The 26,107-nt window shown below is 40.5% G+C and overlaps 1 protein-coding gene across 2 annotated transcripts in view; it reads right to left on the reverse strand.

Annotated features, from left to right (window-relative positions):
- The window catches only part of RALGAPA1 (Ral GTPase activating protein catalytic subunit alpha 1), a 275,949-nt gene that overhangs the window by 241,194 nt on the left and 8,648 nt on the right, over positions 1-26,107 (reverse strand). For both annotated transcript variants that reach the window (XM_059710675.1, XM_059710684.1), the window contains exons 2-3: positions 1,308-1,418; positions 709-758 (exon numbers count right to left, since the gene is read on the reverse strand). In XM_059710675.1, coding sequence (XP_059566658.1) covers positions 709-758; positions 1,308-1,418 — 161 coding nt within the window. The remainder of the gene's footprint in view (positions 1-708; positions 759-1,307; positions 1,419-26,107) is intronic.

A 26,107-nucleotide genomic window follows, 5' to 3' on the forward strand; every position in this document is an offset into this window, starting at 1 on the left:
CTAAGCCAGCAGTTGGACATCCTTAGCACTGCCATGGCGGCGAGAGAAGCTCCTGCCACTGCCGCTGCGCTCGCCAGCTGTGAACCCGGCTTCTGGCTGAGTGGTGCTCCCCTTATAGGAGCGCACTAATCACCAGGGGTCAGCTCCTGAATTGAGCATCTGCCCCCTGGTGGTCAGTGTGTGTCATAGCAACTGGTTGTTCCGCTGTTTATTTGATTTGCATATTACCCTTTTATTATGTGGGAAGGATACCAATTTCCTGGTGTCAAATGTGTGAAAACATAATTGTATCTATACCTAAAAATAATATATGTACCTCAAAAAATAAAGAATTAAGGCAGGTATATTTTTTTAGTTTAAAAAATGTAATTCAGTTTTTGAAAAGCACAGCAGATTCAGTATTTTATTTATTTAATATATTTGTATTGCTTTCAGTGAGGAAGGGAGAGGGAGAGAGAAACAACAATGATGAGAAAATCACTGATTGGCTGCCTTCCACACACCCCACAATGGGGATGGAGCCCGCAATTCAGGAATTTTCCCTGATTGGGAATCGAACTATGACCCCCTAATTTACAGGCTGACACTCAACCACTGAGCAATACCAGCCAAGCCACAGTGTTTTATTATATAGTTTATAGTTCAATATATTCCTTTGTATGATCCAGGTACTACTTCTGTAAAGAAGAAAGATTAGCAGGTTCTTACCTCAAAAATAAAAAGTATAGCATCCAATTCCTCCCTTTGAGACTTGTGACCTAAAACATTTTTACAGAAAATATTTTAAACATTATCATTTTATCCTCACTGTTAACAACCACTTAAATACTCTAATATGTCTCGCACTAAAATTTTTTCTGTGATTTTTTAAAATCAAATGGTTAAAAGTATATTCTGTTCAATGTGAACACAGTATCACAGCATCTCTGTCTACTCTTTTTCAACAACTAAATTTAGACTACACATATGTCTAAAAACAAGTCATAATATATTGGGGAAAACTTTAAATGAACTTTGAAACTAAAAATATAAAAATGACTGCTCAAGCATGATACAAGCCTCTAGGGCAGACCAAAGAATGTGAGGAAACAAGCAAATCATTCCAGAAAAAAAGCAAATCTGTTACGCCTTTTCAAAATAATAATAGTACTATGAACCCACAGTTGTGCAAGGAGTATTAAAAGCTGTCTGCAAAAAAAAAAAAAAAAAAAAAAAAAGCCAATGTCCAAGAGTCTATTTTAAAGTGAAAATATATGACAATTATTGGAAACATCAACATAAACCAGAACCAATTATTAACATCTTACCTTTCTGTTTAAGACTAGCTTCAATAGTCACGAAATTCTCAAAGAACACATAATATATATGTGAAAAATGTTGGTCAAAAAACTGCTTGAGATCAATAGACTCTGCATTCTCTGAAAAATAAATGAAAACAATTTTAGTGATTACTATTTACAAATATATGTTAAATTCTGTTCAGTAGATATGACAGTGACAAGTTTCCTTTAAAGATTTTAGCTTTAATTTTATAAAATGATTTAGTCATCATAATCTTCATTTTGCAAAAGAAAACAATATCTCAGAAAGACTTATTCAAAACCATTAACCAAACCAAAAAAAGAAGCCGAGTTCCATTTTTAATTCACAAATATGCCGCTAACTTCTCCCTTAAGACAGTTTAAAATCAGTATTTCCACGAGTAATAATGTATTGTGCCTAAAATACATGTTTTCTAAATAGGTATCTAACAACATGTTTTATAAATAAGTATTTTAAGTATTATAAAGCTTAAATACAGATAATAGGGCTCTAAAAGAACTGTCAGTGTAGTCCAGGACACACAAAACTAAACATACAAGAGTGGGCTTACAGTTGTGAGTATGTGAAACAGAGTTTATTCTTGTATTAACTAGTGGCTCAGTGCACGAAATTCGTGCATGGGGGTGGGGAGGGGGTTCCCTCAGCCCAGCTTGCACCCACTCCAATCGGGGACCCCAGAGGAATCAGGCCTAAACTGGCGGTCGGACATCCCTCTCGCAATCTGGGACCACTGGCTCCTAACTGCTCACCTGCCTACCTGTCTGATCGCCCCTAACTGCCTCTGCCTGCCTGCCTGATTGCCCCTAACTGCCTCTGCCTGCCTGATTGCCCCTAACTGCCTCTGCCTGCCTGATGGCCCCTAAGTGCATCTGCCTACCTGCCTGATTGCCCCTAACCCCTCTACCTGCCTGCCTGATTGCCCCTAACTGCATCTGCCTGCCTGCATGATCGCCCCTAACTGTCCTGCGCTGCCGACCGGATCTCGCCCCCAACTGCCCTTCCCTGCCAGCCTGATTGCCCCCAAATGCCTCTGCCTGCCTGATCACCCCTAACTGCCCTTCCCTGCCAGCCTGGTTGCCCCCAACTGCCCTCCCCTACCTGCCTGATCTCACCCCCAACTGCCCTCCCCTGCCGGCCTGATCGCCCCTATCTGCCTCTGCCTCAGCGCCCACCACCATGGCTTTGTCTGGAAGGAAGTCGGCTGTCCAGAAGATGGCTGGTTGACCTGGTCTAAACAGTATATTAACCTTTTATTAGTATAGATAGATTATATAGGATAGGATTGCTTAAATGGGGGGAGTGGGGAGCCTTTTTCAGCAGGAGGAGATGCTCTTGGCAGACAAAAACACATAATCCCTATATTTGGACTGATAGACAGCCATATGCACTATACTGCCAAATCGGTCATTAAAAAATTGAACCGCTTTCTTACACCTTACACCAAACAGCTGTTACCCTTAAAACCCCTCCTCAGCCCCCACCTTAGGTTCCACCTTCGCAGTTCACCCAGATTAGGTTCAGATTGGTTGGTTTCTATGCCAGTAAGCATCAAAAACTCCACCTTCTAGGCAGCCATTGGCTCCACACACTTCACCCAGATTTGGTTCTGACTGGCCGGTTTCTATGCCAGTCAGCGTCAAAAGCTCTGCCTCCTAGGCAGCCATTGGCTCCTGGCACTTCATCCAGATTTGGTTCTGATTGGTCTGTTTCTGTGCCAGTCAGCATCAAAAGCTCCACCTCCTAGGCAGTCATTGGCTCCTCATACTTCACCCAGATTTGGTCCTGATTGGTCGGTTTCTATGCCAGTCAGCATCTCCAGGCATGATCAAAGAGACGGGGCTGGTCAGCAGCCCCGCAGAGGCCCAGAGAGAAACAAATGCACAGCTGCTGGTGAAGCCAGGGGAGAAAGAGGCAACGGCTGATCAACAGCTGCCACTGAGGTTGCAGATCAGACCCTGCCTATCTCTATGCAGGCCTCTCTCTCCGGGCCTGATCCGTAGCCCCCTTGGCAGTTAGTGCTGGCTCGCTGCTCCAGCACTGGCTGCAGTCAGCACTGGGTCGCCATGGCAACCCAGCACTGACTTCCGTATCAGGTTGAGTCTTTGGTCGTTAAGGACGCTGGCTCTTTATACATACAGATTATTGTATTACTTGTTTGTATTACAACTGTAAACCTACATTTGCCCACTCCTGTATAATTGTACCCACCCCTGTATAATTGTACCCACAGTAGAAAGTGTTAGAATCTGAAAATGAAGTGACAAAGTATAATGCCAATTTAGAAACACAGAATTTCTTTCAAAGCTCAATGAGAGGTGAAAGTGGAGAAAAAAAAATGCCTGAGGACATATTCCTTATAAAAGACCTTTAAGGATAGAAGGACTCTGGATATGAGTTGGTGGGGTTTAACGGGAAGGGCATTCTACACATAAACACATAGAGTGATGAACATGTTAAGTGTAATAGGAATCAGAAAATATGATTCATTTTGGCTAGAGCTTAAGAGCATTTTAATAAAAATGAAACACTGAAATTTCATACCAACTAATTTCAAAATGAGTTGCTGATTCGTTGACTTATTTGCTACTGAAACCAAGTCTCAGTGTAGCCCAATGCATTCATGGCATAGAATCAAAACTCCTGGAGATGATGCTTTCATTGTATACTTTATGACAGAATACCTGCAAAACTAAAGACATTCTACTCATTCTAAACACCTTTTTCCCCTTATCCACCACTCCGTGTCTTTCTTATTTTACCAACACAATGTATGTCAAATCTGTACCAGTTCACACTCTCAATACCTGGCAGGGGAGGGCAGTTGGGAGAGACCAAACCGGCAGGAAAGGGCAGCTGGGGGCGAGATCAGGCCTGCAGGGGAGGGCAGTTGGGGGTGAGATCAGGCTGGCAGGGGAGGGAAGTTAGGGACAATCAGAGGTAGTTAGGGGCAATCAGGCCAGCAGGGGAGAGCAGTTAGGGACAAGATCAGGCCAGCAGGGGAGGGCAGTTAGTGGCGATCAGGCAGGCAGGCAGGCAGAGGAGTTAGGGGCAATCAGGCAGGCAGGCAGGTGAGCAGTTAGGGGCTAGTGGTCCCAGATTGTGAGGGATGTCCACCAAGGGGTCCCCAATTGGAGAGGATGCAGGCTGGGTTGAGGGAACCCCTCCACCTCCGTGCACAGATTTATGCACCGGGCCACTAGTATGTATATAAAAGCCAAGCAACTGGAATGACCAAAACGACCAGTTGCTATGACGCGCATTGTGGCCAGCCAACTGGCCCAATAGGGGGGTGGCCCCTCCCCCAAATCGGCCCCCAACACTCCAATCAGGGGCAGGGCCGGCCAACCATCTGTGGCCCCTCAGATCGGCTTGGCTGGCCCCACCCAACATCGGCCTCCCCAGTCTGATCAGGGGTGGGCCAGCCAGCCAACTCCTGCATCCCCTCTCCCCACACCGGCCTGGCCCAAGCGGCCCCCATCGGGGGGGACCAGCTGGACCCCACCCATGCATGAATTTGTGCACCTGACCTCTAGTTATTAATAAAATAAACTATTATAACTTTATTATATTCATTATAATTAGCTTGGAAATTTTTACATTGGAAAAGATTGCATAACCTACTGACAGACAAAATGACATTCCTTCATCTCAACTATATCTAGAACACCCAGATTTCACTCCTATCTGTGACACAACCTGTTAACTTTTCACAGAACTAGGGGGAAAATAATGAACACAAACTGAATGTTTCCTATATGCTAGACATTCTTCTAAGAAGTGTGTAACATAAAATCTGTTTTATAGATGAGAAAACAAGCACAGAGAGTTTAAGTAATTTAGCTAGTCAGAAGCAGAGCCAGGGACTGTAACCCCACAGAGCTTGGATAAAATGTCCATTTAACCTCTATGTTTTTCAGCTTTCAGTAATCTATAATAATGAAAGTGTAATATGCTAATTAGACTGAACATCTGAATGACCTTCCAGATGTCCTTCCGGATGACCTTCCAGACGAAGCCAGGGCTGCAAGGGCTGAGGCAGCTGCTGCAGCTGCATGGGCCAAGGCAAGCCGTGCAGCTACAAGGGCTGAGCCCCTTGCACAAATTTCATGCATCAGGCCTCTAGTATATCATAAAAGCAAGCTGCAAAAGATTCAAACTGTTTTCAAGTAAATAACTCAACTGTATCCCAGAACAGAGGTCAAGAAAATTCATCCATAATAATAAAAGAGTAATATGCTAATTAAACCAGACAGCCTTCCGGATGAAGCCAGGCTGCAAGGGAAGCCTGGATTCCAGGTGCCGGAGGAAAACCGGTGCTGGCAGCCGGGGGAAGAAAGGCCTACTCTTGCACAAACTTCGTGCATCTGGCCTCTAATAAGTATACTAGAGGCCCAAAGCACAAAATTCGTGCAAGGGGCTCGCCCTTGCAGCCCCGTCGGCTCTCACAGCCCCACCTTCTGGAAGGTCATCTGGACGGTCACCCAGAATGTTGTCTGGACGGTCGTTCTGCTGTTCGGTCTAATTAGCATATTAGCTCTTTTATTATACAGGATACTGAACCAGGCATGCAAAAAAGTGAGAAAACCTAATTCATATGAAGAGAATAATCAATCAAATTTATGTTAGATATTAATACATGTTACAGCCGTGGGCAAACTACGGCCCTCAGGAGGGATCTGGCCCGTTTGAAATGAATAAAACGATTGAAAAAAAAGATCATACGCTTTTATGTAATGATGTTTACTTTGAATTTATATTAGTTCACACAAACACTCCATCCATGCTTTTGTTCCGGCCCTCCGGTCCAGTTTAAGAACCCATTGTGGCCCTCGAATCAAAAAGTTTGCCCACCCCTGTGTTAGAATGAATACAGAAAGGCATTGAAATAGTTATTCTGGCTCTAACCGGAGAGCATCGGCCTGCGGATTGAAGAGTCCCAAGTTTGATTCTGGTCAAGGGCATGTACCTTGGTTGCGGGCACATCCCCAGTAGGGGGCGTGCAAGAGGCAGCTGATCGATGTTTCTCTCTCATCGATGTTTCTAACTCTCTATCCCTCTCCCATCCTCTCTGTACAAAAATAGGACGGACGGACGGACGGAAGGAAGGAAGGAAGGAAGGAAGGAAGGAAGGAAGGGTTATTCTGCCCTGCTGGTGTAGCTCAGTTGGTTGCAGTGTTATCCCAGACACCAAAAAGTGGCAGGTTCAATTTGCTGTTAGGGTACATACCCAGGTTGTGGGATCAATCCTCAGTCAGAGCACATATAGGAAGCAAACAATTGATGTTTCGCTCTCTCTCTCATCAATGTTTCTCTCTCTCTCTCCCTCTGTCTCTCTAAAATCAATTTTTAAAAAGTTATTCTAACTGTATTCCATACACCCAAAACACTGAGGACAGAATATACTTCTATAGATAAAAACTACAATGTTTAATGTGAAAAGTAAACTAGATGAAATTAATGGCAAACTGATGCTGCGGAAGAGAAAAAGTGGATCTAAAAAAACTGAAAAGCACATAAGTGAGCTGTGATACAATTTCAAGTGATCTAACATACAAATAATTGAAACATCCAATGAAGAAGGGCAGAAAAATATTTGGAGAAATAATTTACAAACAATGAAAATCACAAACCCACATATGCATGAAGCTCAACAAATCCCAAGAACAACAAATGTGAAGAAAAATTCACCAAGGCACATTATAATTAAACTAGAGGCCCGGTGCATGAAATTTGTGCCCCGGGGGTGGGAGGGGGGTTGTCCCTCAGCCTAGCCTGCACCCTCTCCAATCTGGGATCCCTCTCATAATCCAGGAATGCTGGCACCCAACTGCTCGCCTGCCTGCCTGCCTGCCTGATTGCCCCTAACGGCTTCTGCCTGACAGCCTGATCACCCCCTAACCACTCCCCTGCCAGCCTGATTGATGCCTAACTGCTTCCCTGCCGGCCCAGTCACCCCTAACTGCCCTCCCTTGCCAACCCAGTCACCCCTAACTGCCCTTCCCTGCCAGCCTGGTCACCCCCAACTGCCCTCCCCTGCTGGCCTGGTCACCCCTAACTGTCCTCCCCTGCAGGCCTAGTTGCCCCCAACTGCCCTTCCTTGTAGACCTGGTCCCTCACTACTGCCCTCCCCTGCAGGCCATCTTGTGGTGGCCATCTTTGACCACATGGGGGTGGCCATCTTGTGTGTTGGAGTGATGGTCAATTTGTGTATTACCTCTTTATTATACAGGATAACTCAAAATCAGTGAGAAAAGAAAATCTTGAAAGCAGCCAGAAGAGCTCTGGCTAGATGCGTCGGTTGGGAACTTCATCCCATGCACCAAAAAAGGTGTGGTTTGATCCCCACTTGGAAGTATACAGGAGGCAACCAACTGATGTTTCATCTCTCTCACTCTCTTTCTCCCTGCTCCTCTCTCTAAAATCAATAAACATATCCTCAAGTGAGGATTTTAAAAAAAAAGCAGCCAAAAGAAAAAAAGATATATATTACAAATAGAGTAATTAAGATAAAAATGACAACAGACTTTTTTCATTAAAAATAAAGCAAATAAGCCTGGCCAGCATGGCTCAGTGGTTGAGTGGCAACCTATGAACCAGGATGTCACAGTTTGATTCCAGGTCAGGGCACATGCCTGGGTTACAGGCTCAATCCCCAGTAGGGGGAGTGCAGGAGGCAGCCAATCAATGATTCTCTCTCATCATGTTTCTATCTCTCCCCTGCTCCCTTCCTCTGAAATCAATACAAATATACTTTTTTAAAAAAAAAAATAAAGCAAATAAAAAGACAAAGTAACAATATCTTATAGACACATAAGGATAAGATAAAAGCAAACAGTTGTAATTACTCCTACTTAACTTTTGCATTTGGGAGGTAGAACTTTTACAGTTACACATACATGATCTTACTTATTTCCCCAAAATATATTTTTAAATAGGTGTATTAATTCAACTTTATAAACTATTTCTGGGAGAAGTTCAGTAACTTGCCCAGGTCACACAAAGCTACTAAATGGTTCCAAATTAGCTCTTCTGAGTCCACAATGAACAACGCCAGAATAGCCATACTTCACACAATAGGCCAAAGCATAAAATAAACTTGAATGATTTTTTCATCAAATGCATTCTGGAAGAATGGCATTTTTAAAGAATTACTTAAAAATACACAGTCCTGCCGAAACCGGTTTGGCTCAGTGGATAGAGCGTCGGCCTGCGGACTGAAAGGTCCCAGGTTCGATTCCGGTCAAGGGCATATACCTGGGTTGTGGGCACATCCCCTGTAGGAGATGTGCAGGAGGCGGCTGATCGATGTTTCTCTCTCATCGATGTTTCTAACTCTCTCTCTCTCTCTCTCTCCCTTCCTCTCTGTAAAAAATCAATAAAATATATTTAAAAAAGAAAAAAGAATGGCTACCATCAATAAATCAACAAACAAGTGCTGACAAGGATTTGGAGAAATGGGAAATCTAGTACACTGCTGGTGTGAATGCAGAGTGATGCTGCCACTGTGAAAAACAGTGTGGAGTTTCCTCAAAAATTAAAAAATAAAACTGCTGTTTGACCCAGTGATTCCACTCCTGGGAATATATCCTAAGAATCCTGAAACACCAATCAGAAAGAATACATGTACCCCTATGTTCACAGCTGTGTTACTTACAAGAGCTAAAAACTGGGAACAGCCCAAGTGCCCATCGGTTGATGAGTGGATAAAAAGCTGTGGTAGAGAACCAAGATGGCTGCATAGGTAAATGCCTGTACTTGCTGCCTCCCACAACCACATCAAAACTACAACCAAAAGACAAAACGGATATCATCCAGAACCACAGGAAGGCTGGCTGAGTGGAAGTCCGACAACTAGAGGGAAAGAGAAAAGCGCATCTAGACTGGTAGGAGGTGCGGAAGAGTGGAGGTACGGAGGCTGGCGAAACGGGCTGGCAACTGGGTACGCTGTGGTCTTTTTCAATCGGGGGGAGATACAAACTCCCGACTCCTCTGAACTCCAGTGCCGGGCGAGACTCTGGGGACCCAGACACATATGGGGAGAAACTGGACTGTCTGGCATCGGGCTGGAACACAAGGGCAGCTTTCTCTCAGAGGTGCTTGCAGCGTTCATTGTTCCTGCAAAAGGACACAGAGACCCAGAGACCCAGAGACCTATCAGGGCAGGGCTGACGGGCAACCATTGCTGTTTGCACCACCCAGTGATTCCCTGAGACCACACCCCACCCAATTTATAACCCCACCCAACCTGTGTGCATCAGCTTTTGCATATGAATGGCCTGGCCTTCTGCAACCTAACCTAACAAACTGCAGCTAGGTCAAAGAACCCCAGAACTTCCAAAAGAAGGCCTAAGGCTCATCAGCAGCCAGCACTGCTTCACAGCTGCGCCTCATCTGGGCACCTCCAAAGCCCAAAGAGGAGGAATCTGCAGATCTCTCTGTAGCTCCTACTGGGTGGCCTCAGGGAATGGCTGACTTTGCACCTCCTTGGAGATCCAAGAACCAGTGTACCCAGTGGTCAAAGTGAAACCACACCAGATGACAACTCTTCAGATCCATAAGAGACACACTCAGGGGCAGACTCAGTGAGCACCAAAGCCCGACTGAAGCAAGTCCTGCCCCATAAGGGTGTTTCCAGCACTTCAGTTCTCCCATTGTAGACACAACTGGTCCTCACAGCCAATTGGTCTGGAGGTCAATTCCTCTCATTGATACCAACAGCAATCAAGGCTTAACTACAACAAGACTGTGCACACAGCCCACAAATGGGTGCACCAAGGCATCCACCTCAGGTGACTGGGAAAGCTGAGCCACTGGGCCCTATGGGACACCTAGCACACAAGCCACTCTATCAACACAGGAAAGCAGCCAAAATGCGGAGACAAAGAAACATGTCACAAATGAAAGAAATGGAGGAAAGCAAAATATTAGATGTATAGTTCAAAACCACGGTTATAAGGTTACTCAAGAATCTTCTAGAAACCTCCAAGAAATTTAGTGAGACCCTCAAGAATATGAAAAAGGACCAACTAGAAATTAATCATACACTGACTGAAATAAAGAATAACATACAGAAATCGAATAGAAGACTAGAGGATCGCAAGAATCAAGTCAAAGATTTGAAATATGAAGAAGCAAAAATACACCCAAATGGAAAAGCAAAAAAAAAACAAAAAAATCCAAAAATACGAAGATAGTGTAAGGAGCCTCTGGGACAACTTCAAGCATACCAACATCCGAATTATGGGGGTGCCAGAAGAAGAGAGAGGGCAAGATATTGAAAACCTATTTGAAGAAATAATGACAGAAAACTTCTCCTACCTGGTCAAAGAAATAGACTTACAAGTCCAGGAAGCGCAGAGAACCCCAACCAAGAGGAATCCAAAGAGGACCACACCAAGAGACATCATAATTAAAATGCCAAGGGCAAAAGACAAAGAGAGAATCTTAAAAGCAGCAAGAGAAAGAAACTCAGTTACCTACAAGGGAATACCCATACGACTGTCAGCTGATTTCTCAACAGAAACTATGCAGGCCAGAAGGGAGTGGCAAGAAATATTCAAAGTGATGAATGCCAAGAACCTACAACCAAGATTACTTTACCCAGCAAAGCTATCATTTAGAATTGAAGGTTAGATAAAGAGCTTTACAGTTAAGGAAAAGCTAAAGGAGTTTATCACCACCAAACCAGTATTACATGAAATGCTAAAGGGTATTCTTTAAGAAGAGGAAGAAGAAGAAAAAGGTAAAGATAAAAATTATGAACAATAAAGTGACAACAAATACATATCTATCAACAAGTGAATCTAAAAATCAAGTGAATAAAAAATCTGATGAACAGAATAAACTGGTGAATATGATAGAAGCAGGGGCATAGAAAGGGAGTGGACTGACAATTCTCAGGGGGAAGCGGGGGTGGGGGGTGGGGGAAGAGACTGGACAAAAATCGAACACCTATGGACGAGGGGAATGCGGGGGGCGGGGGGGTTGGGTAAGGGCATGGGGTGGGGTGGGAACCGGGTGGAGGAGAGCTATGGGGGGAAAAAGAGGAACAACTGCAATAAACTGAACAATAAAGATTTATTTAAAAAATATATAGCAATACTCTTCTAAATATATCTAAAGATTCAATGTAACCTCTATTGAAATCATAAGTGGCTTTTTGCGGAAGTTGAGAAGTTGATCCTAAAATTCATAGTAAAATAAAAGGGACCAAGAATAATCAAAACAATGTTGGCGGAAAAAAATAGATGTACCTCTGGTTATAAAGTAAGTATTGGGTGCCCTAACGGGTTTGGCTCAGTGGACAGAGTGTCGGCCTGCGAACTGAAGGGTCCCAGGTTCGATTCCAGTCAAGGGCATGTACCTTAGTTGTGGGCACATCCCAGTAGGGAGTGTGCAGGAGGCAGCTGATCAATGTTTCTCTCTCATCGATGTTTCTAACTCTCTATCCCTCTCCCTTCCTTTCGGTAAAAAATCAATAAAATATATGTTTAAAAATAAAATAAGTATTGTAAAATAATGTACAATATTGTGACTATAGTTAATACTGTACATTGTGTGTTTGAAAGTTTCCAAGGTTAGATCTTAAAAGTTCTCACAAGAAATACACTTTGCAATTATAATATGATGACACGTTAACTAGATTTAGTGTGATGATCATTTTGCAATATTTACTAATAGCAAGTTTCATATTTGACATTTCTTTTATTATTTCATCAACTCCTTTACTCTTTTGCAGTTGCCCAAAACCTAGCAAAGCACTATATATCATTACTTAAGTATTTTTTCAGATCCACCGTTTTCAGATTTTTAAAGATGAATAATTTTTCTTAAAAGCATTTTACAAGAAATAGCATGTCTAAAATAAGTGGCTTATAGTAATAACCAACTTTCCTCTAGAAGGCTCTAAGAACAACTGACGAAAAAACACAGATGACCGGAAACCCTGAAGCTACTGATTTAAAACTAGTGACCTGGTGCAAGGATTCATGCACACTGAAAGGAAATTAATTAGAAGGTAGCTGGTGGGGCAGGACTGGGCGAGATGGGCTGGAGCTAACCTCCTGTGATCCCTCCCTGGCCAGCTGCACCTGGGGTGGCGCCATGGCTCAAAGGGCATCTGCAGAGTGAGCAGGGTCCCTCCGGCAGGTGGGGTCCCTCGGCCTGGCCTGTGGGGATCTGGCCAAAACCAGTTCTCCGACATCCCCCGAGGGGTCTCGGAGTGCAAGAGGGCACTCTGCAAAGTTGCTGTCGTACAGGGTGTGGAACGCAAACACAAGTGTGCAGTAAACCATATTCAGGGCCAACAGTGCCCCAGCATCAACATAATCCACTGCCGAAGGTGGAATCGCGCAGCCCCGTGAGGAATCGGGCTCCCTTCTCTCTGGTTTTTGGGTGCGTCATTTCCTTTGATTAATTCAATTCTTCTTTGTCCTCCCAAAATGTTACTTTTAAGTTATTTTCTAATTTATCCTTTTTAAAAAAATAGTTAAAAGACTGAGAATAAAGTACAGAATCTAGGCCATCATGAAAATCAGTCAAGGGTTTGTACTCTATTTCTTAAGAGTAAATTTTTACTTGGCTTTGAAAGGTCATAATAGCTCTGATTCAATTTAATCACCATTAAGGTTCCAATTAAAATTCAAATAATGTTTTTAATTCTTCCATAAATTCTGTGTTTCAAATGCATTTTTTTCTTGTAATCTTCCAACAATATCTGAGGTAATATTACTTTAATTTTATATATAGGTGAATTATCTATATAAGTACTAAATAAATAATAGCTGAGATCAGAATCCATAAACTCTGACATTCTCCACTATATATTCCTACTTACTAGCTATTTAATACTCAAGTTTCTTGGGGATTAGTTACTCTCTACCACACTGGCTGTTGCAGGGATTAAGTCAAGTAATACATGTAAAATGCTTGGTCCAGAGTCAGCCACATAAAAGTGGCCAACAATATTAGCTATCATTACCAATATATGACAGCTGCTTCTATAAAAATGTTCACTCCTTAAAAACTTCTCAAAGATAGTGAAGAAATGAAACCATATCTGAAATGCACTTTTGTGAAAAAGTTGAATTATTTACTTAGTAATTATTAGAATGCTAAAAATCCTGAGAATAATAATACTCAGCTGTAAGAATATACTTAAATTCTGAAATCAATCCATAATAATGAGTATTTAAATTGGTTCAAATTTGTTCACTATTCTAAAAATAAGTGCACAGATCCTACAAACTTAGCCACTTAACATTCTCAGAATACTAAGAAATAAAAATGGTGGTTTCAAAGGGTATACATATGTTCATTTTAGATGTTGATAACTTTGACAACTTTATAATCTTTTCTAAATTTTTAACGGCCCATAAACTAAGAGAATTAACTATTTTAAACATGTTGCAAATGTTTCTTAGTTTGCAATTCCTGTCTTTTGACTCTGTTAATGATGAGTTGTACTATTAGAAATTTAAAGTATTTTATATAGGCAAATTTATCAATCATTGCTGTGACAATTTCTAAGTTTGGTGTAAATACTAAGACTGGCCTTCCCTATTCTAACATTTAAATATATCAGCCCTAATCGGTGTGGTTCAGTTGGTTGAGTGTTGCCCTGTGCACCAAAAAGTCACTGAGTCTGATTCCCAGTTAGGGTCCACACAGGAGGCAGCAGACTGATGTTTCTTTGTCTCCCTCTGCCTTCCTTTCTCTCTAAAATCAATAAGAAAAGCCCTAGTTGTTTTTGCTCAGTGGTTAGAGTGTTGGCCTGTAGACTGCAGGGTCCTGGGTTCAATTTTGGTCAAGGGCATATACCTTGGTTTCAGGCTTGATCCCTGACCCTTGTCAGGGTGTGTGCGGGAGGCAACCAATTGATGTAACTCTCTCTCACATCCATTTCTCTCTCTCTGTCTCTCCCTCTCCTTCCACTCTCTCTAAAAATCAATGGAAAAATATCCTTGGGTGAGAATTAAGAACAACAACAAACACACACACACACACAAAAAAACACACACAAAAAACAAACAAACAAAAAGTCAATGGAAAAATATCTTCAGGTGAGGATTAGTAAAAAACAAAACAAAAAATCTGTAAGAACATATTTAAAATAAATAATAAAATATGCTTATTTTTCCTTCTAGTTTATACTGAAGAATTAGAACTATTTAGATTTTATTCTGTTATAAGATATAAAGTACTGATTTGTGTGTTTTTATCCAAGTGACATTCTTTCTTCTTGACCTTTATCAAAGTCACCTTTTAATGAAGTACTAGTCACATGAGCTCCTTCTGTAGGAAACAGACTCATCCTTTTTAAATTTAACATCCTTTAAAAAAATGTTTTTATTGATTTCAGAGAGAAGAAAAAGAGAGAGAGAGAGAGAGAGAGAGAGAGAAACATCGATGAGAGAGAACCATTGATTGACTGCCTCCTGCATGCCTACTAGGGATTGAACTGAGACATGTGCCCAGACCGGGAATCAAACCATGACTTCCTGGTTCATAGGTTAACACTCAACTACTGAGCCACACTGGCTGGGGCTTAACACCCTTTTTAAAAATTATACATGTATATATTTTTTTATTAATTAAAAAAAGGGAGAGGGAGAAAGGGATAGAAACACCAATGATGTCATTGATTGGCTGCCGCCTGCACACCCCCTACTGGGGATGGAACCCGCACCCTGGACATGTGCCTTGACTGGGAATCAAATAGTGATCTCCTGGTTCATAGGTCAATGCTCAACCACTGAGCACGCCGGCCGGGCTTAATATACTTTTTATTTATTTATTTTTATTATTTTATTTTATTTTTTATTTTAATTTTTTAACATCCTTTTTAAATGTACTATCTTGACTACCAAAAAAATGTACACATCGTTCTTAGAGAAAAACATAAAATTTTAATCACCTTCTTCTCTATGTCTATCTACAGGTCAGTTTATTCTGTTAAATGAGGAATGAGGGGTGTATACTTTAAAACTAACATGTTGTTAGGCTCATTGGACATAAGTTTTCTAATAATTAGATGTTATATAAGGGTCATGAAGATTGCTTTCAATAATGAGAAAGATTATAATAACCTCTGCCATAATGCCATAAACATTTTTTCAGTTAATGTTCTGTGTGGATTTTGTTTGTTTGTTTGTTTTTCATTGTTTTTATATTTTATATAGTGTTGACTTTAGATTCAGTACCATTTTATTTTATTTTATTTGCACAGGTACTAAAGACAACCCAACATTTATTTCTGATGAGACTGCCGACTTTAAGTGTTTTTTATTTTACAATTGTCAACTGAAAGGAAATTGCTCTCAAAAAAGCAACTTTGCTCTCCTCATACCTAACATATTCATTCACCATGCACTATATACTATTTACTGAGTATTATATGCCAGGCACTATGCTGAGTCTAGCAACATGAAGATAAAAAGTACACCTCTGCCCTCAGGAAAGTATGAAACTAAGTAATTAATTATAATAAAATAAACAAAGCACTAGAAGTAAATATGTACAATGCAGAAAAAAACCCTGTACCTACTTGGTAGGGAAGGAAGATTAGAAGCTTTCAGGTGTAAGACTAAAGGGTAGGTATTATGGTACAGTAATATTATTAGCAAAGGCATAGACATCTCAGAAAGTGATTTCTGGTTCAATGTTACTGAAATGGAAAGTACCAGAGAGGGGTAACAAGAAGCTATAGAGGACAATATGGTAGACAAAGATAAATTTATATTGGGATACTTGGAGTCTGAGGTGTCTGTGGGACACCCTAACATCCATTTACCTTTTTCAATCAACGTTGTAAAAGATAAAAAAGTAACCTGGAGATTGGTGATACTATATACAGAAACAGAAGGGGGAAAAACCCCACATTTAGATTGTGTAGACATTTCATTTTGGAAAGAATAGATCTATCTCTCTCTTGCAGAAACCAGAAACACCAATCAGAAAGGATATATGCACCCCTATGTTCATAGCAGCACAATTCACCATAGCTAAGATCTGGAAACAGCCTAAGTGCCCATCAGTAGATGAATGGATTAGAAAACTGTGGTACATCTACACAATGGAATACTATGCTGCTCTAAAAAGGAAGGAACTCTTACCATTTGCAACGTCATGGATGGAACTGGAGAGCATTATGCTAAGTGAAATAAGCCAGTCAATGAAGGAAAAATACCACATGATCTCACTCATTCATGGATAACAGAGACCATTATAAACTTTTGAACAATAATAGATACAGAGGCAGAGCTGCCTCAAACAGATTGTCAAACTGCAGCGGGAAGGCCGGGGAGGGTTGGGGGGCAGGAGATAGGGGGGTAAGAGATCAACTAAAGGACTTGTATGCATGCATATAAGCATAACCAATGGACATAAGACACCGGGGGATAGGGGAGGCTAGCGGACTGTCTAGGGCGGGGGGATAAAATGGACACATATGTAATACCCTTTGTAATACTTTAAGCAATAAATAAATAAATAAATAAATAAATAATAAAAAAAAAGAATAGATCTAACAAACGTACTAATCACCTATTTCTCTATTTTCTCCAATGTCTATTTCTACCACAAAATGCTTCTAAAAGAAGACACATTAGATAACATATAAACACATATACACACAAATTGTGATGGGAATTAGAATGAAGACAAAGTGTTTTAACAACAAAAAGCATGCTCTCTTTACTAAGACATTGAAAACGTGTAACCCATCATGTTTCAATTTTCACTTTAGCTGCTAGGAAATCTAAGAACCAAATTCAATGCCTACAGCTGTAATCAGCTCATCTCTGAAATCTGATAATGTTTCCTTTCTTTAAGTAGTAGGTATTCAGTTGCTTATCACTATCTATGCTATTTCACATTTTATTCAGCCCTATAAGCCATATAAAACCCTTTAGATGCAATAAAATCATTTTTAAAAAACTGTTAATGCAAAGATGACTTGCAGTATTTGAAACAGCTTGTTTTACTAAGCAAATTAATCAGTAACAATGTTTATGAAGATAACTTGCTCAGTAAATCACTTCATCAAAAATAACAAAGATAAAGTATTTCAGAGGTCAAATTAATTTTTCAAATCAAATTTTCAAATGAGTGATATTCAAATTAAAGAACATAAATTAAAGAGCATACAAATATTAAATACAAAAGGGTCTAATGTCATGCATATAAAATTACTAATTTTGCATTATCAAATCTTTAAAACATAAAATGCCACATTAGTTTCTTTTTATAGGCAATTTATAGTTTACAATGATGCATGCATTTTCAGATTTCCAGCTATATTGGTCCCAAGTTAATCTATACCGTTTTTAAGTTATTTATTTAATGAGCATACAATATTTTCTTCTGTCCTTATATAGTACCACTTATACCTACTGAACATGAGTGTTCATGTTTCTGATTTAAGATATTTTAATATAATTTTCATTGTGTTATATTGAAAAATTAATATATTCAGGTTTGAGGTATATCAGATATATTGCACTAATCAACTGATTAAAAATTTCTTCTCTAGATACAAAAAAGTAAAAAATGGGAACCAAGTTGCTTTCTATGAAGCCAATCTTCAGTCTCATTCACTTAAGAGAAACTCTTATCAGCATCTGATATCCAGTGTCTTGAAATCTGTTATGTTTCAGGATTTTGGGGGTTTGTTTGTTTGTTTCAAGCAGGTGTGGACATTAGAGTAATTGTGATAGAGAGCAAACAAACAAAATGCACTTTGACTTCTCCTACTTAAGAATTTCCAAGCCTTGGTGAGAGGAAAGAAACTCCAGGCAGAGCCAGTGGTATCCAGGAGTTGAGAAAATGGCCTAAGAGTCCAAGAAGACCAAGGTAATTAAGAGATCACAGAACAGAGCATCGAAAAGGAGAAAGCTGCATACAGTGAAAACCCAGGGAACTGGAGAATCCCTTTCCAGTATGATCACAACACCTTGCAAGGAAACTTCCCAAGAGAGGAGAAAGAACTATGTGAAAGAATTTGAGAGAACAAGTACCAGATTCTTACCTAAGACCAAGAACAGTGCCTGTTCCTAAGAGCTGGGCTATAAAAATTATTCCTCATAATTTACAGAGTATTTTGGTAGAATACATACAAAGGTATTAACACTCATGTAGATAGTAATTAGCCCTAGATGGACCCATTCAACAAATTGTAAAAGAACTGAAATGATCAAACTGTTTCAAGGCAATTTAATAGCACCCCCCCCCCAAAAAAAGCTCAAGGGTTAATACAAAATTATTTAATAACTAAGAAGGTAAAATTCACAATATCAAACCATCCAGAGATTACTCAACATACAAAGAAGCAAGAAAACAATCCAGGATGAAGAGAATAATCAGCTGATTGAAACTGATGCAGATTTGACAGATGCTTGAATGAGCAGAGAACTATTGTTACTTTAATGGTATTTTGTAAACACAATAATTAATACATATTGACAATATAACTTGCACACATAATTTAACATATACAAAATGAACTAGATGAAAACTATAATGTCTGAGATGAAAAATAAACTGGCTGACTGCATACAGCAAAAGAAAAGAGTAGTGAACTTGAAGACATAGAAATAGAAACTATCCAAGATAAAACAAAGAGAATAAAAAAATTAAAAGAATGTCAGTTGTTTTCCTGCTATGAGACTTTCCAATATACTAATAATACTTTCTAATAACCTAATCTAATATTATAGTTACTAAAGCACTCATAAATTTCAAAAAGGGATGGGAGAACTAAGTAGGGGAAAATAGCTAAAATTTTCCCAAACTTTATGAAAACTATAAACCCACAATCTAATAAGCTCAATGAACGCCACGCAAAAAAATATTTTTAAACTATACTCAGCACATATTGCTCAAAACTAGTAATGAAGAGAAAAATCTTAAAGGTAGCCAAAAAATGAAAATGATGTAAACATAAAGTAAGATAGCAGAGTTCATATCAGAAACAGTACGAGCACAAAGACAGCAGAATAAAATCTTTAAGGGACCAAAGAAAAAAAGCTACCAATCTAGAATAGTAATAAACAAAGCAAATCTTTCAAAAAAAGAAGGCAAAATACATTTCACACAGACAGGATCATAAAGAATCCATCATAAGATCATCATCACAGAACAAAAGTATCCTTCAGATAGAAACAAAATGATAATGGATGGAAGGAAATATCTGTCTCTGCAAAGAAATGAAGAATGCAAGAAATAGTGCTATACGGGTAAATATATGTTTTTATCTTATTTTAAAGTCTTTAAAAAAATAACCATTTAAACAAAATAAAATAGTGTAGGTTTTACAACATGTATAAGAAAATGACCGAAAAAGCATAAAAATTGAGGTGAGAAATGGAAGTACACACTTGTAAAGTTCTTATCCTATCTAATAAAGAGGGAATATGCTAATTGACTGCCCTGCCCTCAAAGATGGCAGCACCCACAGCCAATAAGGAGGGAATATGATAATTGACTGCCATGTCATCAAAGATGGTGGCACCCAGTCCCCTCAGCCCTGCGGGAGTGGCAAGGGGGCCCGGCCGCTCCGCGTGCCTGCCTCCGGAGACCTCTAGCCCCACCAGCCCCCCAGCCCCCCAGGGCCAGCCCGAGGCGCAGGCAAGCCTCAGATGTCAGCTGCACAGACAAGCCTCAGATGATGGCTGCCCAGCTGCCCAGGGTCACCCGAGGCTCAGGTAACCAGGCCCAGCCGAGGCTTACGCTGCCAATAGTGGCAGCAGCAGAGGTGTGCTGAGGTGTCACCTTTCCCCTGATCGCCAGGTTGCCTCCACCCCTGAGGGCTCCCGGACTGTGAGAGGGGGCAGGCTGGGCTGAGGGAAACCCCCTTCCAGTGCATGAATTTTCATGCACTGGGCCGTTAGTACAATATAAAAAGCAGTATAATATCACTTAGTAGTAGACACTGGAAGATTAGAGATGCATATTATAAATCATAAAGCAATCAATAAAATGATAAAACAAAAGAATATAGCTAGTAAGCCCACAAAGGACATAAAAAATGAATCATAATTTACTTAACTAATAAAAAGGCAAAAAAAGACAGAGAGGGGAAAATGGAAACTGAGAACAGATAAGCCAAATAGAACACAGAGCAAGATCACAGACTCAAACTTAACCAAGTCAATATGACATTAAATGTACATTATTCAGATCTCCATAACTAGTTATAGGCCTGAATTGAAACAGAATTACAAATAAGGAGATTGGATCAGTGAACAAAAAGCTTCCAAAAGAATAAAGTCCAGAACCAAATAACTTCAATGATTTTTTTTCCTTTTATTTTATTGATTTTTAGAGAGACAGGAAAGGAGAGAGGGAGGGAGAGAGGGAGAACATCAATGTAAGAGTGTATCATCAATCGGCTGCCTCCTGCACGTCCCCTCCTGGGGATCTGGCCTGCAACCCGGACATGTGCCCTTACCAAGAATGGAATCAGCATCTTTTTTGCTTGGGACAATGCCCAACTGGGCCACACTGGCCAGGGCTCACTGGTGAATTTTTAAAAGAATACATACCAGAAAACCAAGATGGCAACATAGGTAAACACCTATACTTGCTGCCTCTCACAACCACATCAAAATGACAACTAAAAGGCAGAACAACTAGCACCCAGAACTGTGGGAAAGCTGGCTGAGTGGAAGTTCAACAACTAGAGAGGTGAAGAAAGCGCACATTGAGACTGGTAAGAAGTGCAGAGGCACGGAAAGTGGTGGCACCTGGATGTGCTGCTCTTTTAATTAGGAGGGAGATACAAGCTCCTGCTTGCTCTGAACTACAGTTCCGGGCGAGATTCTGGGGGACCCAGACACATATGGGGAGAAACTGGACTGTCTGGCATTGGGACAGGAACATGAGAGCGGCTTTCTCTCAGAGGTACTTGCAGCGATCATTGTTCCTGCCCGAGGACCCCTCCGGAGCAGGGCTGACTGGCAGCCATTGCTGCCTGCTCCATCCAAGTGATACCAAGAGACCCCGCCCCAACCCCACCCAAGCTGTGTGCATCAGCTTTTGCATATGAATGGCCTGTCCTTTCTCCACCTAAAACCTGTCAAACTGCAGCTGGGTCAGAGAGCCCCAGAGCTTCCAAAACAGTGGTTCTCAACCTTGGCTGCACATCAGAATCACCTGGGAATCTTTTTAAAATCCTGATTTCTGGGCCTCATCCTCCAGAAATTCTGTTTCTTTGTTATGGGGTGGGGCCACAACATTAGTAACAAAGAAACAGAATTTCCGGAGGATGAGGCCCAGAAATCAGGATTTTAGAAAGATTCCCAGGTGATTCTAATGTGCAGCCAAGGTTGAGAACCACTGTTCCAAAAGAAGGCCCAAGGCCTGACAGCAGCAGCCTGCCTTGCTTCACAGCTGCGCCTCATCTGGACACTTCCAAACCCCATACAAAGAGGAGGAATCTGCAGATGTCTCTGTAGCTCCTGCTGGGTGGCCCCAGACAGTGGCTGACCTTGCATCTCTTTGGAGACCTAAGAGCCAGTGTACCCAGTGGTCAGAGTGGGTACCTGGAGGCTTTGAGTCTTTGCCTGATCTAATTAGTCAGAATCAGCATTTAAAACTGTCCTGAACTAGAGACTGGGAGGCATAGCAGATCTACCTTATACACAATCACAAACCCAAACAGGCAGGCAAAATGAAGAGATAAAAAAACAAAAAGACCCCAAATGTCCTACTCAGTTCAGCTCAGTGGATAGAGCATTGGCCTGCGGACTGAAGGGTCCCAGGTTTGATTCCGGTCAAGGGCACATGCCTGGGTTGCAGGCTCAATCCCACTGTGGGGAGTGCAGAAGGCAGCTGATCAATGATTCTCTGTCATTACTGATGTTTCTACCTCTCTCTCCCTCTTCCTTCCTCTCTGAAATCAATAAAAATATACTTTAAAAGAAATTTTAAAAAAACAACAATCCCCAAATAAAAAAACAAGAGAATTCTCCAGAAGAAGAGATAACTGAAATGGAGATAAGAAATGTACCAGACATAGCGAGTTCAGAACAATGATGACAAAGACACTCAAAAGCATGAGAAAAGACATAGTAACTATGAAGAATGAAATAGCACTAACAAAGAACACCGTGGAAGGAATACACAGCAGATTAGGGGAAGCCAAAGAAAGGATCAGTGAATCAAAAGATATGACAGAAAAAAATCACGCAATCAGAGAACCAAAAAGAAAAACAATTAAAAAACAGGAGGACAGCTTAAGGGAACGGTGGGACATGAAATGTAACAATATTCACACAATAGATGTACCAGAGGAGAAGAAAGTGAGCAAGGGACAGAGAACATTTGAAGAAATAATGGCAGAAAACTTCCCCAACCTGGTGAAAGAAAAAGTCACACAAGTGCAAAGGCACAGAGAGTCTCAAGCAAAAAGAACCTAAACAGGCCCATGCCCAGACACATCTTAATTAAAATGCCAAAAAGTAAAGACCAAGAGAGAATCTTAACCCTTTGCGGTCGTTTGTCTACTCTCAGCCACCAAAGCTTTTTTACGGTTCCGATCATATGTCTGCTCTCAGCCTCCACAGCAAGGAACCGTACGAATCTTAATTCTATTCATTCATGTATCAGTTCATAATTTCTCTGAAAGCTCTTAAGTGTCTAAGCGACCTTGTCACGAACCAAAACATTGCCCCGACAAATCAGAGATATCAAAACTCAATATAAACAAACGCGGTCGTTCCACACTCGCCATGCAAAACACCGTGGCGAGTCAGTAGCTTTTGAGAGTGAAGAAATCGACAAGCTTCAGAGATACTTCACAGAATTTCAAATAAAGCTTTACAAATTACGTTTAACTGTAATTAGGCATTCTCGCTTGTTAAGATATTTCAAAATAATACTCCAAAATGGCAAAAACAAAGTTACCGAAAGAAGTGTACTGCGAATCTGAAAGTAACGATGAAGAGTTTTATTTTGGCACCTTGAATACTGACTCTGACGTAGAAAGTGATAACGTTTGTAGTGATTCTACTAGTAGTGACGTAGTTCCAAAAAAGAATTAATAAATCTTGTTTATCCTTCATAATCTTGCATGTTATGTATCACTGCTCTTTCAATGGAAATTAATTCCGACCAGTACGACACCCATGTCCAAATTTAATATGACCGCAAAAGGTTAAAGGCAGCAAGAGAAAAGCAAACTGTTAACTACAAAGGAGTTCCCACATAAGGCTGACACCTGATTTCTCATCAGAAACTCAACAGGCAGAGGAACTGGCATGAAGTACTCTAGGTAATAAAAAGCAAGGATCTGAAACCAAAATTACTATATCGAGGCAAGATATCATTCAAAATAAATGGTAAAATAAAGAGCTTCACTGATTTTTTTTTTAAAGGGTTAAATGAATTTATCACCACCAAACCAGCAGTGCAAGAAATGCTAAAGGGACTGCTGTAATGAGAAGAAAAAATAGAGAAAGATGGGCATACAAAATTAAAATGGCAATCATTAAGTACCTATCAATAATAACCTTAAGTGGTAATGTAGACTGGTCTAGCTATTATGGAAAACAGTATGGAGTTTCCTCAAAAAATTAAATATGGATCTGCCATTTGACCAAGTGATCTCACTTCTAGGATTAAACTCTAAGAAACCCGAAACACCAATCAGAAAGAAGGTATGGCCAGCAGGGCATGGCTCTGGTTGAGCATAAATCTATGAACCAGGAGGTCACAGTTTGATTCCTGGACAGGCTAGATCCCTGGTGTTGGGCTCCCGGTGTGGAGCATAGGAGGCAGCCAATCAATGATTCTCTCTCATCATTGATGTTTCCCTCCCTCTCCCTTTCCTCTCTGAAATCAATAAAAATATATTTTTTGAAAAAAAGGAAGGAAAAGAAAGAAGATATGCATCCCTATGTTCATAGCAGCACAATTTTCAATAGCTAAGATCTGTAAACAGCCTAAGTGCCCATCAATAGATGGGTGGATAAAAAAGCTTTGGTACATTTATACCATGGAATACTATGCAGCAGTTAAAAAAAAAATCTCTTACTCTTTCAAACAGCATGGAGGGACCTAGAGAGTATTATGCTAAGCCAGTGGTTTTCAACCTTCTGGCCCTTTAAATACAGTTCCTCATGTTGTGACCCAACCATAAAATTATTTTCGTTGCTACTTCATAACTGTAATGTTGCTACCGTTATGAATCAATATAAATATCTGCTATACAGGATGGTCTTAGGCAACCCCTGTGAAAGGGTCGTTCGACTGCCAAAGGGGTCGCGACCCACAGGTTAAGAACAGCTGTCTAAGCAAAATATGCCAATCAGTGAAAGACAAGTATCACATGATCTCATTCATATGTGGAATCTAATGAACAAAATAAAGTGATGAACAAAATAGATCCAGAGACACAGAAGCATAGAACAGACTGTGGAATCTCAGAGGAAAGGCGGGGGGGGAGGGGGGGGTGATCAAAGAACTTATATGCATACATGCATGATTCATGGCACAGACAATAGAGTGGTGGAGACCTGGGGTTGGGGAGGAGGCGAGGGGGAGGAGTGGGAGGGGTGGAGGGCAGAGGGTTAGAAGTAGTCAATGGGGGAGGGGAAAGGGGACATGTAATACTTTCAACAATAAAGATTTAATTTAAAAAAAAAAAAGAACACTTATAATATTGTAAGGCTAACATTACCTGGTATCAAACAAAACAAAACAAAAAAAATCACAGGAAAATTACAGACTAGTATCTCTCAAGAATATAAATGCATAAACAATAAACAAAATTTTATGAAGGTCAGATAAAGAGCTTCACAGATAAGGAAAAGCTAAAGGAGTTCATCACCACCAAACCAGTATTATATGAAATGCTGAAAGGTATCCTTTAAGAAGAGGAAGAAGAAGAAAAAGGTAAAGGTACAAACTATGAACAACAAATATGCATCTATCAACAAGTGAATCTAAGAATCAAGTGAATAAATAATCTGATGAACAGAATGAACTGTTGATTATAATAGAATCAGGGACATAGAAAGGGAATGGACTGACTATTCTTGGGGGGGAAAGGGGTATGGGAGATGTGGGAAGAGACTGGACAAAAATCGTGCACCTATGGATGAGAACAGTGGGTGGGGAGTGAGGGCGGAGGGTGGGGCAGGAACTGGGAGGAGGGGAGTTATGGGGGGGGGGAAGAGGAACAAATGTAATAATCTGAATGATAAAGATTTAATTAAAAAAATAAAATAAAATAAACAAAATTTTAGCATATCAAATCCAACAATATATAACAATACCACAGGACCACTGAGCTTACTCCCAAGATTGCAGAGTTGAGTAAACATTTGAAAGTCAATGCTATAATACATCATATCAACAAATGAAAAAAGAAAAAAAAAAACATCTTTCCATCTTAACAAAAGAAGAAAAGTATTTGACAAACTTAACATCCATTCCTGCTGAAAAGTTTCAGCAAACTAGGAATGGAATGAAATGTTTTCAACATGATAAAGGTTATCTATGAAAAACCTATAGTTATATTGTATGGTAAAAAATTGCTTAACCAAGATAAAAAAAAACAAGACAAGGGAAACCAAGATGGCAGCATAGGTAAACACCGGAGGTTGCTGCCTAGCACAACCACTTCAAAAATACAACTAAACAACGGAACGGACATCATCCAGAACCACAGGAAGGCTGGCTGAGTGGAAATTCTACAAGACTCAGAGGAGGTGTGGTGCAGAAGTAAAATACAAAGGTGCGGAGGTGCATGCGGAGAGGGCTGGAGGCTGAGAACAAGATTATC

The sequence above is a fragment of the Myotis daubentonii genome, chromosome 1 (genome assembly GCF_963259705.1).
Source record: "Myotis daubentonii chromosome 1, mMyoDau2.1, whole genome shotgun sequence".
Lineage (NCBI taxonomy): Eukaryota > Metazoa > Chordata > Mammalia > Chiroptera > Vespertilionidae > Myotis > Myotis daubentonii.